The sequence below is a fragment of the Lynx rufus genome, unplaced genomic scaffold (genome assembly GCF_022079265.1).
Source record: "Lynx rufus isolate CCGP_SWC_20201006 ecotype Redwood Valley unplaced genomic scaffold, mLynRuf1.p SCAF_40, whole genome shotgun sequence".
Taxonomy (NCBI): domain Eukaryota; kingdom Metazoa; phylum Chordata; class Mammalia; order Carnivora; family Felidae; genus Lynx; species Lynx rufus.
In genome coordinates this window covers 106,403-125,207 of record NW_025814857.1, presented here as the reverse complement: position 1 = coordinate 125,207, position 18,805 = coordinate 106,403, and the positions used below count along the sequence as shown (strand labels likewise).

At 43.1% G+C, this 18,805-nt stretch overlaps 1 protein-coding gene across 1 annotated transcript in view; it reads left to right on the top strand.

Moving 5' to 3' along the window:
* ZNF185 (zinc finger protein 185 with LIM domain) overlaps window positions 1-18,193 on the top strand; it is a 51,246-nt gene extending 33,053 nt beyond the window's left edge. Inside the window, exons 17-23 of the mRNA XM_047097774.1 lie at window positions 5,441-5,638; window positions 8,481-8,591; window positions 9,644-9,724; window positions 12,152-12,223; window positions 13,846-13,948; window positions 14,837-14,935; window positions 15,881-18,193. Of these exons, the coding sequence (XP_046953730.1) occupies window positions 5,441-5,638; window positions 8,481-8,591; window positions 9,644-9,724; window positions 12,152-12,223; window positions 13,846-13,948; window positions 14,837-14,935 (664 nt within the window). The 3' untranslated portion in view covers window positions 15,881-18,193. The remainder of the gene's footprint in view (window positions 1-5,440; window positions 5,639-8,480; window positions 8,592-9,643; window positions 9,725-12,151; window positions 12,224-13,845; window positions 13,949-14,836; window positions 14,936-15,880) is intronic.
* Window positions 18,194-18,805: the final 612 nt, after the last annotated feature.

The window sequence follows — 18,805 nt, the reverse complement described above, 5'->3', positions numbered from 1 at the left end:
AGGTGTAAAAGATATTTCAGATTTGATTTGGGGAAGTCAAAATGTCAAATGTTATCAGAAGGTTTGAGGATTTGATAACGATTATGGGATAGTGAGAAATACTACTTGGTTATCTATTAAATCAAAGTGTGAGAAAAAATTAAAGTAAACATAGGAGATAAAATGATTGTAAACACTGTTAGAGCCTTTAAAATGTCTTTTTTAAATGTTTATTTATTTTTGAAGGAGAGAGAGAGAGACAGAGCGTGAGCTGGGGAGGGGCAGAGAGCAAGAGAGACACAGAATCCCAAAGCGGGCTCCAGGCTCTGAGCTGTCAGCACAGAGCCCGACATGGGGTTCGAACTCACGAACTGTGGGATCATGACCTGAGTAAAAGTCGGACACTTAACCAACTGAGCCACCCAGGTGCCCAAAGACTATTAGCTCCTTTAAAATTAAGGCCTTTTAAAAATAATTGACATGATAAAGTCAACATAAAGAATAGGATATTAGTTTGATAAGACATAAAAACTTTTCTTTTTAGATAGTGTTCACCTTAAAAATAAAAAGGCAGTTATTTTATCAGCAAAATGGGTTTATTCAGGAATAGCAGAGAATTGCAATTCAGGACACACAAGCTACAGCAAAAGCAAGTCCAAGAGCAAAGAAGAGGAACACTCTATTACAGAAAAAGGAGAAACATTGGGAGGGCTTGTTATAAACAAAAAGTCCATTGGAGTGAACTGGGACTTTGAAGTGTAGCGGCTTTTCCTTGGCTCAGTTGTTACAGTCTCTCATGAGCTGGGCTATTGCTGGGCAAGGAGAAAATCTTCCTCCTGCTGGAATAGTAAAATTTAGGCTTCTTCCTGTTAGTTTTGCAAAGGACACCAAGGAGTGGTAGGGCATGAGAGCTCCCACTTCTGGCCTCCTGACTCCATTTTAGTGAGGTTTTCCTTTATTCATTTTCACAATAGATTACTGGGGAAAAAAGAACTATCATTAACCTTTTATTAAGAGCACACCAGTGAGCCAAGAAACTCTTACTATTTTAACAGAGAGAAAGCCAAATTTTAGTTTTTTATCGGTACAATACTTGATACCAGAGCTCTTTTTGAAAAGACTATAAATAATCTCGGGGCGCCTGGGTGGCTCAGTCGGTTAACCGTCCGACTTCCGCTCAGGTCATGATCTCGCGGTCCATGAGTTCAAGCCCTGCATCGGGCTCTGTGCTGACAGCTCAGAGCCTGGAGCCTCCTTCAGATTCTGTGACTCCCTCTCTCTCTGACCCTCCCCCGTTCATGCTCTGTCTCTCTCTGTCTCAAAAACAAATAAACGTTAAGAAAAATTAAAAAAAAAAGAAAATACTATAAATAATCACACTTAATTTTAGTAAATTTTGAACACGGCAAATAAAATTTCTTTTCTGTAAACATTTTATAATTTTAAATCTACTTACATTTCATCTTACAAAATTTTTGGAACCACTATTTTAATTTAGGACAAACTTATTCTTTTTCCTTAACAAAAACATATTTTCATACCTTGCATACAAAGTTGTTCTCCTTTGCCTTATTGCTTTTAGTAGTCTCATTTATACATATTGATTATAATTTTAAACTGTTAGTAACTTTTATATTACAGAGAAAAATAGATGTAGATCATTTTGAATTATCTGTCATATACCAGCATTTTGCAGTAGACTAGTAAAGCTTATGAATATATATCTTATAAAACTTTATAGTTATATACTTTTTTATAGTATAATTTTTCAGTGTGCACAAATGAACACATTTATTAACAAATGTATGTACAACCTCTCTGTACTATAACAAATAAGAAGCAAAAAGTATATAAACTTAAACTTAGGCTTAGTAACTAATATTTCAGTATTTTATCTTACTTAGAAATGATCTAGGTACTTAGTAAATATCTGTTAATTTAATTTAGCATCAATCTAAGGTTTTAAATTTCCAAAAAGATCTTGGAAACTGTCTTTAAGCTGACATGTTATAAAACATAATTACTGCTGAAATAGAGTTTGTCAGAATAATGCCTCAGTTTGATTAAAAGCAAATTTATATTTTTATAATCTATACATAGATTATATATATAAAATGTAAAATAATATATTTTATAATATAATACTATATTACATCTAGTAGATGTAATACTAGCTTACGTGGCTAGTTAAACCATTTAAGTTTATGAAGATTATACTCAAGTATAATAAAAATACGTGTGGGGCGCTTGGGTGGCTCAGTCGGTTAAACATCTGACTCCCGCTCAGGTCACCATCTCGCAGTTCATGGTTTTGAGCCCCGCATCGGGCTGTGCTGACAGTTCAGAGCCTGGAGCCTGCTTCTGATTCTGTGTCTCCCTTTCTCTCTGCCCCATCTCCCATTCATGCACCTGCACTCTCTGAAAAAAATAAATATTAAAAAATTAAAATATGTGCTTCTATTATATGTAAGGTTGATAACTCACAAGACAGCTGTTTTCATTAAATTAAGAATATTAAACTAGTCTTGTTTGCCAAAGATTTAGCTAAGTTTTTGAACTAGAATTTTTAAAATATTTGGGTTTTTGTTTTCTTTTTTAAGTTTTTATTTAAAACCTAGTGAGTTAACATATATGGCAAAATTGGTCTCAAGTGTAGAATTTAGTGATCCATCACTTACATATAACACACAATGATCATCACAAGTGCCCTCCTTGATACTTGTCACCCTTTTAGCCCATCACCCACCCACAGTGCTCTATCAACCCACAGTTTGTTCTCTAAAATTAAGAATCTCTTATGGTTTTCTCCTCTCTCTTTTTATCTTCACCTATCTTCATCTCTTTTGTTTCTTTTTTTTTTTAATTTTTTTTTCAACGTTTTTTTATTTATTTTTGGGACAGAGAGAGACAGAGCATGAATGGGGGAGGGGCAGAGAGAGAGGGAGACACAGAATCGGAAACAGGCTCCAGGCTCTGAGCCATCAGCCCAGAGCCTGACGCGGGGCTCGAACTCACGGACCGCGAGATTGTGACCTGGCTGAAGTCGGACGCCTAACCGACTGCGCCACCCAGGCGCCCCCATCTCTTTTGTTTCTTAAATCCCACATATGAGTGAAATCATATGAAATTTGTCTTTCTCTGACAGACTTTTTTCGTTTAGCATAATACAGTCTACCTTCATCAACGTTGTTGCTAATGGAAAAAATTCATTCTTTCCAATGGTTGAGTAATATAAATGCACACACACACAACATTTTCTTTATCCATTCATCAGTCAATGCACATATGGGTTCTTTCCATAGTTTGGCTATAGTTGATAATGCTGCTATAAACATCAGTGTTCATATGCCCCTTTGAATCAATATTTTTATATCCTTTGGATAAATACCAAATAGTGAAATTGCTGAATGGTAGGATAGTTCTATTTTTAACTTTTTGAGGGAATTCCATACTATTTTCATAGTGGCTGCACCAGTTTGCATTCCCACCAACTTTCTCCACATCCCCACCAATATCTGTTGTTTCCAGTGTTGTTAATTTTAGCCATTTGTGTTAGTTTTTATAAGAATACTGTTTTTTTACAAAGTATTAGAAATTGTTTCTTTAATTTATGAAAGTTTTAGGAATGTTTAATTTGTGTAAGTGCTTATTTATCTCTAAGTTATTTGGAATAGAAGATAAGGGATTTTATAAATTAATTTGGTATACTCTCCAGAGATAAGAAAATATTATACATATATAACATACATATATACACAAACATATATACATAAACATATAGACAAACACAAGCAGAGATCTCATGGCTTTAATTCTAAATTTTCAGCCATGAGTAGGTATAAACACACACAAATTCACTGGTTTTATGAGTTAGCTCTTGTCTTTGCCCCACTTTATTTTTTATGAGAATTGTGTTTCTGGTGGATGGGTAAATTGAAGTTACCTGCTCCACATGAAGGCTAAAGGTTCCTACTACTATTTGTAGAGGAGGGTTTTAAGAATTTTTTTTGCCTTGATAGTAATCTTATGGAGACTGTATCTAAGCGAGGAGTGAGGGAGCAAGAGAAACAGCCCTTGGGTTGTCTCCAAGGCTCATCTACCTGGATAAAATATCCAGAGCATTTCAAATTAAGTTTTTCAGCTTCAGATGATTGCTTTTGGGGTCCCTGAGATTCTGGAGAGTCCCCAGTGGGGGCAGGGGCTAAAAGACCAGATATTGGTACTAGGCACAGATAATTTGGGATATTGGAAAGCAATAGTAGCTTCAGTGGAGAGTTGACAAGGAAAAATGAGTCAAGAAGTCACAAGAGTAAGTGTAGACAGCTCTTTCATAATGTTTGGCTGTTGTGGGGGGAGAAACTGAGGTTTTTCAAACTTTTGTTTGTATACTTATCTCTTATCTCGGACATTTAAGTGATGAGCTCTTGCTTCTGCTTCCATTCCACTTTCATCTCCCAGGGAGGGAGGCTGAAGTTCCATTCTGACTGCCATTTATGACCTGCAAAGGGACCCTCACCCCAGATTGTTCATCGTAAAAAGAGGATGAAAATACTATTACCTCGTAATAATAGCTAGGACTACTTAGCAATAAAGAAGACACATACTCCTAGCTGTGAAAATAAGGCTGCCACAACAATACGTATGCACCTGCCTGTGTGTGCGCAAGGCTCCTACGCATTTCAGTGTGTGCGCACCGGGAGCACCACCATTTCCTGCAGCCAAGCGTTCTGACCGCGGTGCCTGCTGGGAAATGTGACCATCTATAAGGAAAATGGATGTACTGGGCAGGGCTTATGCTGCAGTCTTGCCCATACCAGCCACCAGATGGCGCTTGAGGATCACAAATGGGCCAAGGCACATATTTCTGGCCTGGCCCAGAGTCTTTGGGTATTGGTGACCAATTTTGGGGTCATTAGCCCCTTTGAAAACCCAATGAGCATTATGGTCTGTTTCCCTTTTTTCACCTTCACCCAGCCTGCCAGGGGAGCCTAGGGGAGATGCTCCTTCCCAGACAGCTGGGCACTGGCAGGACTGGCTGTGTTCATAAGTCATCTGAACACTACTGCTTGGGGAAGAGACCAGATGGCTTTAGGCTTTTTAGACAGGACAGATGGACTGGGACAGGGAAGCCTTGCCAAAAAAAAAAAAAAAAAAAAGCCAATGGAAGAAGGGGACAGGAATGCCACTGTTTCCAACTAGAAGAAGACTCTTTTAAAACCTCATTGAAGTCATCATGTGTTCTTGGAGACTGTCTTTGTCATTAGGAAGGGAGCAGTAGTGCTGGGATACCCCCAAAAGGGAGATAGACTCTCCCTGGGGTTGGGGCCGTACTGGGCTCCTCTCTTCCCCACCCTCTGGGAGAGGAGCCCATTATGGCCACAATAGGTGACATCAGCATGCAGTGGGTGAAGAAGGACTGGTCCCAAAGACTCATTCCGTAAAGGTGTTCACTGTTCCTCAGCACCTTGGCTGATTCTGAAGACAAGAATGTGCCTGCCAAAGTGGGAGAGACCTGGCAGGAGAGGCCTGCAGTCCTGAGAGGTGGCCACGGGGACCCAGCTGCACCCTTCCAGCAGCCTGCAGCCCCCAGAACCCCAGAGCAGCAGAGCAGCCCCAGAAGACCAGAGGAGCTTGTGGAACTGGGAAGCCACACCAGCAGGTAAGCGTTACACTGTGCTGAGCTCCTGCTATAGCCCAGGTTTCTTTTCATGAGCCACCATCCAGAACAAACCCTAACATGTTAGGCAATCCTCTCTGCAGATATAAGTGGCCAGGAAGCAGTGGAAAGGTGACCAGCAATGAGTGCCGAGGGGTAGGTCCTCATGGGCTTCAGTTTGAAGCCATAGCATCAAATCTTTTAGACCAATCCTGGAACAGAGAAGGTGAACAGAGTACCATGTTTTCTGGCAGCCATCTGGAGCATGAAGATCTGGGTCAGGAGAGGGATGTGGAATGCCTTTGCCATTAATGGAGATGGAAGATCTCTGAGGAAGGTGTACCCTGGTGTGAACAGGAACTCCTATCAGAGATAAAGGATGTTGGATGAACTCTTCCACTGCCACCCCTACAAGGGTGGCCTTGCATGGCAACATTTGGGTGTTCTCTTTGCTCTCTGGAGATCTTTCCCCAAAGCAACCATGAGTTTGGAAGTAAGCAAGAGCCATGGGCCTAGAGACAATATATAAGTACCTTCTATGAACCAGTTGTAGGTATCACCCACATTGAGCAAGAAGGCCAGGCCCCTCAGCACTCACCCTCAGGGACTGCATGGTGTACCAATGAATAAACACTATAGCAACAATACCATAATGATAACCATTAGTGTCTGCTGTGTACTGAAAATGTGCAGGCACTGTTCTTGTGCCTTATGTGTACTTGTCTCATTCTCACACCAACCCTATAGGGGAGGTGCTATTATCTCAGATCTACAGAGCAGAGACTAAAGCAGAGGGAGGTTAAATAGCTTGCCAACAGTCATTTGGCCAGGCAGTGGTCTAACAGGGATCAGTACCCAGACAGTCAGAGTCCAGAGCCTGTGCTGCTAATGACTGTGCTCTATTTGTGCTTCTCCATTTGTGATAAGCCCAGAAAAGAAGGAAACTGGGTCCTCTGATGGAGAGAGGCTGGGACAAGGAGTGTTGTAGCTCAGATTGTTGGGGAAAGCTTTTCTGCTAAGAAGGATACAATTAAGTTGAGGCCTGAAGCACAAGGAGGAGCCAGACTGGAAAACAACCTGGAAAGACACAACATGGGCAGCATGTACAGAGACCACGATGGGAGAGGGAGCTGAGAAGAAGAGAATAAATGAAGGGTTCTATGGATGGAGGGTAAGAAGTGAAGTGAGGAGGGGGAAAGGAGACCAGGTGGGCAGGGCCAGGGCTGGATCTTAGATTAGGAGGAGGAGACTATGGGAGGGAGGTGGGATGTTACCTGACCAGGAATAAGAGCCTTCCTGGTGGGGGTCTTCTATTGCTCACATTGCAGTCCTAGAAGGATCCCCACGAGATTTTTTTTTTACCTTGCCCCTTCAGCTCTATTGTCCCTTCAATTATTGTGCTAAGTGTGGACCACAGAATGCCAGACACTTGCTAGTTGTTCCTTCCTCATGCATTCAGTTTCTCCTCATACTCTGGCTCTGTATTTTATCCCCCATCTGTCTTTCCCAGGGGGCCTCCCTTCCCAGTCAGTCCACCTCCTCTAGTTTCCATGGTTCATTCCTATATCATAGGGTGACATAAGAATAGGCATAGGACCACTGGGCACATAAAAGCAGGGTACTTTGCCCAAAGCAAGGTACTTCTCTGAGGTGATAGAACAAGTACTCCAGAAGGGTTTCTGAAAGGAGAAGGTGGTGTTATGTGCAAAGGTATTAGGGCAGTTAGTGTGGCTAGAGATTCAGGTGTGTGTGTGTGTGTGTGTGTGTGTGTGTGTGTATGAAATAGTTTGAGAAGATGAAGCTGGGGAGCTAGGCAGTACAAGATCATGATTGTTCTCGCTCCTGCCCACTGTTAAACTAGTTGAGGTCTTGAACACTGGATTCTGTAACAAGGGAGTGATACCACAGAACCCGGGTCAGGTTGAGACGGCCACATCCAGAACTTGATCTGAGCAGCAACATGTTGGAGAGAAGCCAAATTCATCCCAAGACAATGTATGCCTATAGAGCTGTCCCAAGGCCACTGGAGAGTGGGTAGATGTAAAGGGGATGGCACAAGTTGTGGGGGGGGCAGTGGTGGTGCCCAACAGAATGCCTTCGATGGCAGCAAGCAGCTATGGCAGCTTTGGGTATGGGGCTGGTGACCCAGGAGCAGGCAGAGTGAAAGCAAGTAAGGGCCTGGCCAGAGAAAAACCTTGCAAGCCAGCTAGGAGGTCAGATTCTAGGCCAAGGACTGTGTGTACAGTCAAATGGTGGAGATTCAGAAAAACCATCATATGTGTCAGTTTCTTGCCTCTGCTTGTGGCAAATGCCTTCCAGAATGAGGTACATCCAAGTCTCTTCTTTGGTGATGCCTAAATTCATTTGTCCCTCTCTCCCTTGGCCTTCTATTCTCCAGAGAGTTCTCTGGAGGATGGGGGATAGAGCTGATCCTAGGAAGGGGCTGTCCCATCCAGTGAGGAGGTGAGTTGAGTTGTTCTGTCAAGTCCCTGTCAGCCCAATGGCTCTGCTCAAATCAAGTGAGTCACAGGCCAAGGCCTTTGGCTGTACTGGGGAGTTCTGGGAGGATCTGTAAGATTAAGGTCTTGCCACTGACTCAGTGTTACCTGGGTCACTTAACCTGGATTTTCTTATCTATAAAGTAAGTGGTTCTACCCACTGATCTCAGGAGACTTGTATAACTTGTATAAGCTCCATGATTTGTGTGGGTTGTTTTAAAAACATTGGCATATTTTTAAACTCCTTCAAGTGGCAGTCTCAGGAGTAGGCCCCCAAACCCTATTTGACCTTGGCAGATGTCAGCTCTCAGTGTTGACACACTCCCCCCTCCATTTACTTCCTTCAGGGTGAAAAACCCCTCGAGCTGTATGGTCACTGTTACCGTTACTCCTTCTACTGAGCAGCCTCATGTTTACATCCCAGCCTCCCCAAGTGAATTGGACTCCATTTCAACCAGGTAATAAGAGACAACCTGGGAGGTGTTCTCTGGGCTATATCCCCCCAAGAGCTAAACGACTTGGTTTTTGCCCCATGTCACTTCCCTAATATTAGCTCTAGTGCCACCCCCAATTCCCAGAATCCCATTGGTTAAGGGACCACATAGTGTAGTCCAGATCGCCCCAATTTAAAGTCCTGTTTGTAAGCCTGGACAGAATCTCATTGTATCCCCTTCCCCCTATCCCAATGTCAATTCCTGGTGCTCTGCCATCTGTAGGACCTTGCTAATAATATCTCTTGAGAAACATGTGGTAAGGCCAGAGAAAGCCCACTGAGGCCAGGGCCTATGTCTGTCTCTCTCACATTATTTACTGCTTCACCTACACTCCTGGCCTCACCTGCAGTATTAGCTATTGCAGGAAGGCTGAGTGATGTGTGTGTATGGGGAGGGCAAGGAGATCAGAGCACTCTCTGGTAACATCAAGCCAGCTTGATAAAGGTCAAATTCAGGGCCATGGTAAGCCAAACATGATGCTGACTTCCAGTTTTGCCACAGGCGTATCTAGGATTGAGAAGGGAGAGATTTTATTGTTGCTAGAGATTCACACAGAGTGGCGAGGACCAACAGTCTACGGCTGCAGTTTGGAAACTATCCAGAGCCAGGGCAAAAGGGAAAGAAAATGCAGTCAGAGAGGAAGATAGGAAGTTCACTTTACTGCAGTCTGGGGAGGTGGGGGACAAGCCTCCCATAGTATAGAGATCTTCATGAAGGAAAGCATGTTGACATTGATTGCAGGGAGCCTTTTTCTAGGGCTCTCACATTTGTACACAGCAAGCTGAACCCACAGCCTCCAATTTCAGCCCAGTCAATAGTACACTCAACAGTGCAGCAGCTCCTGTTTGCCATTTTCCTTGCCTGGTGGCAGTTAGAGCCCATCAGTGCCTCTACCTCCAGGGCTTACCATAAGCTCCTTCACTTCCTCCCAGCCTTGGGACCCTCCTTTGGGCAAGACCCAGTGCCCTGGAATCTTTCAGTATACCTCTTTCTGTTTCACTGTGCTTCTTTTACAGCAAAGGGATTCTCTTCATGAAGGAATACATGAATGCTAGTGAGGTATCCTCTGGGAAGCCAGTGTCTTCATGCTATGACAGGTAAGAGCAAGTCTCAGATCCTTCCATGATCCTGAATCCCCTATACCTCATCCAGGACTTGGCCCAGAATTGTTTCTGTGTAATCATTTATTGAATGGATGAATGATATAATTGCCCACAGACATGATTTCAAGCTGTTCTACCTAAGTTGGTACCTTTGTGTTCCCCTTTATTGTTAATTCATCCTACATCCTACTTCCAGTGCCATGCCCTTCTGCCTAACTTTTTTTCTTGGTAGACCACAAGCTTTCTTTAGTGAAATTCTAAGAGCATTCCTCTTTACAGAGCTGGCAAAGCCCTTAAGGACTTTTTATCTAGTTAATTCCATCCTGTTCCAATCTCTTTTATCTAGTTAATCCCATCCCTACCATCTCTTAAGCTCCCATGCCCTTTCCAGCATGCCAGGGTTCCTCACATTTAATTGCTGTATGGCCACTGTATGGCCATGAATTGCACACATTTGAGCACACATTTGACTACAGTTCCTGATATATACTTAACTTTTCACTCATCATCTCTATATCTGCTTGTTTCCTGATGCCACATGGAAGGATACCTTCATGCCACCTCAGTTAAAAAGTAATCTGCACTGACATACCATTCTCCCTGGAATCTTTTTTTATGGCACATCATCTCATGCCTAGAATGAGGATTTTAGTTACAGAGAGGAGCTCCCTGGCCTTATTTCATGATTGGGCCTCTGGGGATTCTGGACCAGCTTTCATGGGTGTTGTGGGATAATGGACATGGACGTCAAGTTCAAGCCCTAGCTTGGCCCCCATTGGTTGGGTCATTTTTCACAAGATTCTCAACCTTTCTGAGCCTCAGTTTCTTCACCTGTAACTCCTAAGGGTGGTTTTTGTCAGTAACTTTATTGAGATATAATTCACATGTCATAAACTTCCCTCTTTAAAGTGTGCAATTCAGGGGCATTTAGTACATTCATCATGTGTGCAGCCATCACCACAATACAATCCAATTTTCATCACCCCAAAAGGAAACCCCATAACCATTAGCAGTCTCCCACACCACCAGCCACAGCCCCTGGCCACCACTGATCTGTTTTCTGACTCTATAGCTTTTTTTTAGGGAGGTTTTGAGATTAGAAATAATATATGCAAAAACCCCAGCACCCCCGAGGGAGCTGTCCCTGCCATCCAGCATTTGCCTCTAGGAGTGTTACTTGACTGAACTCTGTCTCCTGGGTTTTCTTCTGTCATTCCCACTCCTCTGTAAACTTTAATTCTTACCATATGGCAACTACATTTATTTGAAAAAATTTTAATGTTTATTTTTGAGACAGAGAGAGAGAGAGAGAGAATGAGCAGGGGAGGGGCAAAGAGAAAGAAGGAGACACAGAATCCGAAGCAGGCTCCAGGCTCAGAGCAGTCAGTACAGAGCCCAACACGAGGCTCAAACTCACGAGTTGTGAGATCATGACCTGAGCCGAAGTCAGACGCTTAACCGACTGAGCCACCTAGGCACCCTATCTAAATTTATTTTAAAATTGAAGTTTACATTCAGTTAAAATGTTATGTCTTATGAAAAAAGCAGAGTTTCTCTATTGGAGGATTGTGTAGTGTATTGTGTTTCCCCCTTTTTCTTTACCTTCCAGGAAGCTTAGAGATAAGCTTAATGCTGAGAAAAACACACACACACACACACACAAAAAAAAAACCAGAACCTGGACTGAAATTCTAGCTCACTCCTTACTCCAAGCATGACCTTAGGCAAATCACTTAACCTCGGAGCAGCAGTTTTTCTGGCTACCTCTCATGGCCACCACATGGCTCCTGTGAGAATGGCAGCTTCACTAAAGTGTATCCCATGGCTTGTAGCTAGTCACACTTTCCTGACAATAGGTTTTTTTTTTAATCATTTGTGTTTATTATCAAAAGTCATATTGAAAATGAAGATGCGAAATGGAAAAAAAAAAACTTCAACCCAATTCCCCCTGTAACTCAAACACAGGTAATATGTCAGAATCTTTCCTTCTTTTGTTTGCTCCCATTCCTAACGTCTGATTTCTGCTGTGAGTGGGCTCTTAGTGACTCACATTATAACCCAGACGCATATGTGGGGAGAAGAGCCATGATCCTTTCCTACTGGTCAGTGAATCTGGGAGGGTGCCTCCTGGAATACACAGCCTTAAGAATTGTGGCCACCGCCCTTGTCATCTTCCTCAGCATGGCAGGTATTCTTTGCCCCCATGCAAGAGCCCTTCTCCAAGAGAATTATGCCTCCCTGGCACCAATTTCAAAGCTTCCACTGCACTTCAGCATAACAGATGATGGCTGGCCATGCAGAACCATGTCTCAGCTTGTGGCCACAGGATTAAAAATATTATAAAAGCATTTCTGCTCATGAGTGTGGTAGTCATCTGGTTCCCATCTTCTGCCCTCTTCTTCCCCATCACACTCTCTGCAGCATTAGAAGCATTGAAGACTCATGTGATGTGGAGAAGAAACCTGCATGTGACAGCTCTCTGTACTCTGAGAGGTAAGTCTACTATCTTTCCAGGGAGCTCTCAGGTCTACAGAGAAGAAACAGCTGAGAGACATTTCCACACTAAGTCTATTTGCTTTTGTCTTCCATTTGGCTGCTTCTGATCCACTTGCAGATCTGTCCTTGGGATGTCACACTTGTGGCAACTAAAGCCTTTGGACCCAGCTAAGACAAAGAGGGCAAACTCAAAAGGCTACTGAGAAGGGAAATTATGATGCCTGAAGGCCCAGGGAGCTCATGTTAGCAGGAGAGGCCCTTGGAATTAGAACCTAAATGATCACTTAATTAACCTGTAAATATGACCAGAAAGAAAAAAAAACTAAACTACAAAAGACAGCAATAGGTGGAAAGTGAGGAAAAATGGGTTGCTATCATCAAGAAGCCAGAGAGAGCCATTCATGTGAATTCAATGAAGGTGCAGACATTGCTTCATTCAGCAGTTTTTAAAGCTGTCACTAGATGACAGTGGCCACAGGATGGTCTTAATGATAAAGAAGTCATATTTTTAAATTCTTGAAATAAAAGAGAAAGGAGTCTTAGAGATGCATTTCACTCAGGTCACAGTGAAGGGAACAAGCCTGAAAAGAATAAATAATGTACCTTATGTTACACAGGGAGTTAGTGGCAGAGCCAGGACTAAATCCCAGGTCCATGACTACTCCCAGGTCAGGGGTATTTCTACTGTGTTATCTGACTAACTGTGAGCTGAAACTGGTGATGGTAAAATACATGGGGGGGTGGGGAACAGGATTTTGATTAAGGCAGGAGTCTTTAGCAACACTGTTAAGAGACTGAGCCCTACATGATGGAGGGACCAAACCTGAGATGATCATGGTAATTCTGGGCCCTTGAAAGGAGGATCCTGTGTGGCTCCAGGTTGGTAGCACCACCTCTGGCTTCTGTCAGAAGCATATCCAAATCTCTGAAAGAAAGCACTCCCAATTTATGCCTGAAGAATCATGGCGGGCAGGCACTTTGAGCAGGTTCCCTCTGAGGAGGAAAAGCAGTGGTGACTCTCAGAAACAAAAGCAGGGACCCTCAAAGTGGGAAGATACTCAACCTAGAAGTCAGTATCTAGAACTCCAACATGATGTCCCATCAGAATCTACAGCCAGACTGTCTTTGAGATGGTCATTGGAGTATCACGGGGCAGGGTGGGTCCAAGAGTGTAGGGTCTGAGAGGCAGGGCTTAGTGGCCCCAGGCATGAAGGGAAGCATCATGAAGATAGGGCGCCAGGTAGGGAAGACAAGGGCACATGTCCTATAGAAGAAGGCATGGGTCTTCCTGTTCTAGAGGAGAGTAGTGCCCCCAGCATGCCAGGCAAGGGGTCAGGGAGAGGTAAGCTGCCTGGAATAAGAATCAAACCAAGGGGTCCACACATATGATTGTGAGTACGGTGAAGATACATGACCAATTTCTGGAAATATCATGAAGGTCTATAGTAAACTGAGGCCCAGCCAAGGGATATGTAACCAATTTCACACTGCAGAAAAAGATGGCAGGCTGAGAATACAGGCACATAGGGCTGTTTGTGTCAAATCAGAGGGTCTGGCTGCATCACATCAGTAGCCTGCATGCCAGCCTGATTGCCAGGTTCTTGTTTTTCATCTCACAGAACAACTGGAGGGATCTGTACTTACTGCAACCAGGAGATCAGAGACTGTCCAAAGATTACCCTAGAGCATCTTGGCATCTGCTGCCATGATTATTGCTTTAAGGTAAGGAAGAAGGGTGGTGCTGCTAACATCGTCCAGACTTAGGGAGCCTCGTGGATCAAAGACGAGAAAGAAGGCTTGATCTCTGTGTGATTGTGCTCCATGCCAGAGGCTTGGGAGAAGTGGGAACTAAATGAGTGGATGGAGTTGAGGATGCCAGCAGTCATTTCCACGGTGCTCAGCATCTTTTGCAAACTGGAAGCCAGAATGCCTGATCAGCCCAGGGCAGCCATGGAGATGGTTGGAGACCTAGACACCTAGGAACTCATGACCCCTCTTATTCAAGACTGTCTGCAGGAAGGTCCACTGTAGATGACTGGCCACTTTTGTCCTTCAGATATCCACTAGAGTGGCAGGTGTGAGAGTCCTGAGGACAGCAGAGCTACACTGTTGTAATAGCCTTCCCTTTCATTAGGTTTTCATATCACCTTCCTTTGGACCTTAAATATCACAATTAAAGTCCCTCAGCCCTCCTACAACAGCAATGGCTTACTTTACATATGACCCCAGGTTCAGTGTCCTTTATGGGCTACCTCACCATACCCTTATGATAACCTGCCAGTGTGCCCACTTTATATATCAGGAAATAGAGTCTCAGAGAACCTCAGTAACTTGCCCAAGATCACCCCGCTAATAAACAGTGGATTTAGGGCTCAAATCCAGGCGCAGTTCTGAAACCTGGGCTCCTAACTACTGTGTGATCATCATGCCTGCTAATTTGTGTGGGTTTGTTTGTTTGAGTTTTGTCTCTGTTTTCTACCAACTTTTGTTCTCTGCTTCAAAATCCAGGATGTGCCATCAAGTCAGTGTCTGCTCAGGTGCACCCTCCACACTCCACTAATTTATGTTGCTTCACTTGCATGTTGACCTCTAGCTTGCTTTCTCTTTCAGTGTGGGATTTGCAGTAAACCAATGGGTGAGCTCCTGGATCAGATCTTCATTCACCATGACACCATCCACTGTGGGAAATGCTATGAGAAGCTCTTCTAGGTGGGTACCAAGCAGCCAGGAAACTTATTTGGGAGAAGAAATGTGCCCGGGTCTCTTCCTGAGTCTCAAACCAGAATGCTACTATCTCTCTTAGCCTTGAGGCTTTGAAGTTTTAGGTGGTACAGATAAAGACCCTCCCCAAAGACCCTTCTAAGTTGCAGGAGTTATAGCATCTTCCTCTCAATAAGTACCTTTCATGCAGCATCTTATCTGAGCTCTCTAGCTTCCCTGGGATGCTGGCCAGGCCTGTGTTGTTAGCCTCATTTGAGAACAAGCAAATGAAGACCTAAAAAGGAAACAACTAGCTAGTGGATGGCAGAATCAGGATCTCAACCCAGAACTTCTAATTCAAATCCAAGGCTCTCTTCTAAATTCCACCATTGGATCACTTCCACCATTGCTTATATAGCATAAAATCAAGACTCAAAAAGCAAGGTGCTCAGTGAAACTAGAATCAGGTGGGGGACCAGCAGTAGGTAAAGGCCAGGATAAATGGTCATATGTGGGAGGGGATGGTGCCATCCTGGGGCTGGCCCAACCAGGAAGGGCTGCTTGGGTAGCCTCTGGACCACATCCCCAACACTGCCTGAAGACAGGTTTGCATGCTAAAAGCCAGTAGAACTGACCCAGACTCAGTGTCTGAGCTGCATGGGACCTGGTGCCTATAGGACACTGCCTTTCCAAATTCTGGGAGCCCCTTCTCCTTAGCACCTCCTCAACTAGAAACACAGAGCAGAGTATCCACCTTGAAGACAATGGAAATGGGTAGCAACCAGGCTCTGCACCAGCTATAAGCCTGTCCTGCCTTCTCTCTAGAAGACACTTGACCTGGACTATTTTACCTAATGCCTGGAGACATCAGCCACCCCAAGAACCTCTGACTGGTTATTGGATTGGATGTGAATTTCTAATCTAATGGCTACTACTATTTTTTTTTTTTTTTAGCTCTTCCAGGCTGAGAAGAAGTTGATGACTCCTGGACAAGTTTGGCTGTCCCCAGTTGCCCCAAGTTGCTAGCTCCTCTTCCCTCACTTTCCTCCTCCCCATTTGATTTCTTCAGACTTTTGCCCTTCTCAAGTTGAACTGATTGCATCTAGTAGAGTATCTTAATGATGACAATAACGTGTGTGTGTAGCTTTTAATAGCTTAGTAAGCACTTTACATCTATGATCTTATTTCAGGCTCAAGAAAAAAAAAAAGATTGAACAAGAATTCCATCTTGGCTTTCTTAAGATAGGTTGGCTTCCTGATGAGTTTAGATGATCTGGTACGATAGGCAGGAGCATGAGTTTCAGCGTGTCCTGACTTTTGAGACAGAGAGGAACCCCACATTCTAGGTTACAGCTCTAAGTGTATCTTTGGGGCTTGAAAACAAGAGGTCCCCTGAGGCTTCTGAGGGGCCAGGTGGGTAAATCTCTGGTGGGTAAATTGCAGACATTGAATGCTAGGGATTGGCTTAGGCTAATATTTAGCTTGTCTGTTATAGTTGCCATATATATGTGTGTATGTATGTATACATATATATATACATACATTTATATATTTAACTTTCCATACACATTTAAAAATAGTTAATTGCTTTTTATTGAGTTATATAGCAGATTTTAATTATCTTCTTCCCACTTTTCACTATAATTGAGGCTTTTTTTTCCCTGCAAGCTTGTGGGCATGCATTTGAAAGTCTACACAGATAAGATTACATTCCATGGGGTGTGATTCTTAAGAGGCCACTGACCAAAGGAACATCTGTCTCTGAATCTTGATAGCTGATTAATACCTTTTCCTTCAATTCCAATAGTTACACAGAAATCTTCAAAAGTAGGTTTCAGGTTGTATAGACTCCAGCAGGATTAAGAAGGGAGAAAAACAGTTAACATTTCTCAAGGCCTTACTACCTATCAGGCATTATCACAAAGTGATGGCATCAATCCTCATACTAATCCTATGCAGAGGTTATTTTTGTCCCCAATTTATAGATGGGAATATCAAGGCTCAGAAGGTGGTCACTACATCGTGTGGAACCATTGCTCTCTCTCTCCAGAACCCATGTTCTCAGTAACAGTAACCACATTACCAAGCATTGATTTAGTGTCGTGTGCCAAGGTCTGTGCGGAGGTTACCTCATTTTACCAAGTAACATTGCCCTCCATAGGTCTCCCCTGAGGCATACTCTTACAAAGAGAGGAAAGTATAAAATCATGTTCCTCCTCTGGGCATCCTAGGTCTCCCTATGAAGTACCACAAAAGTCAAAGTGCCCTCCTTCCCTCTCCTCCCCTTTCTATGAAAATAATTTTGAACTGAGATACTCTTCCAAACTTAGATTTCTCTGCTGGGTAGAGACTTGCCTCACAGACCTTCCCAAAGAAGAGCTTGTCAACCCAGGGAAAGCCACAGTGAGCTACCCGATCTGAGCTAGCCAGGATATCAGCAACTACTGGAGTCCCAAGTACTTGGAACAGAGAAACCTGTTGACTGTCTAAACAAATTGCAGGCCCATCCATGTGGTCAGCTGATACTCAGGTTCAACTAAGCTCATCTGCCTTTGGGACCAGGATCACTGTGTAAGGTCCTTGAGAGGAAGGACAACCTGAAAGTTTTCTGATGAAAACTGAGGGTCTGTTCCCTTAATTTAATTAGAAAATGTCTCCATCTCTCTCCAGTTTCTGACTCCTATGCACATTGGCTGGTGGACTTGTCTTCCTGTCAAATGATCAGAGAGGAACATTCCATTTATTTGCATAGATGTGCATCAGATTTGCTCTGGAGGGGAAAAGTGATACAATAGGTCATGTACCACTAAATATGAGCTGGTATTCCCCAGGTATAGCCCACAGCGAGGGATTTGGCACATGATAGACACTGACACATAGGTGCTAAATGAATGAATAAAAGGGAAAGAAAGGCTGCTCCTTTGTGTTGGAGGTACCAACCCTGAGTCAGTATAGCCTAGTTGATCGAGTACAGGATAAAGAGATCCAAGATAGGCTGACTTCTCCACCTTTAAGATACACTGTGCCTTTAAGGGAGTTTTAGAACCAATATGCAAGAAATTGATGGAAAGCTTGTAAGATCAATATTGATTTCTATTCAAAACAGACACTTTCATGTCTAAAAAGGCACAAAATTCTGCAGACTTAAGAGAGGTGGTTGCATTATACTTTTGCTTCTTTTTAATTGTCTAGTGTTTTTAATCACATTTGCTTAACCCAAATTAATGTACTCAATTATAATAAATATTGAGATATTAAATATGTCAATGTAGTCAATGTTAAGGTTTCCTTTTTTTTAAGTGTAATAACTTGGTGTATTGGCTGTGTAATTTATTTTCTAATATTACCTGAAGCCATTCTCTATAAAAGCAAATAAATACTTCAAGAAGTATCAAATCTAAAGAGGCAAAAAATAGCAAAATCTAGAAATCATGCATGCACAGGAAGCATAGCATTTTAGACTAGTCAGATATTTTTGTTTTTTTTAAGTTTATTTATTTTGAGAGAGAGAGCAAGTGCACAAGTGGGAGACGGGCAGAGAGAGAGGGAGACCAAGGATCCAATGTGGGCTCTGTGCTGAGAGCACAGAGCCTGATGCGGGGCTCAAACTTGTGAACCATGACACCATGACCTGAGCCGAAGTCAGATGCTTAACAGACTGAGCCATCCAGGTGTCCCTAGACTGATGAGATCTTAACAAAGAATATTTTATTCTTTTGGGTCCATCCTCCCCTTTATTACCATTGCATACAGATGGCCATCTAGTCCTTATTGTACACTTGCAATGATCAGCTCAGTCCCATACAAGCCCACTCTGTGGACAGGTCCAGTTTCAGAAAATGCGTTGTTCAGTTGAGTTAGAATCTTTTCCTTTTAACT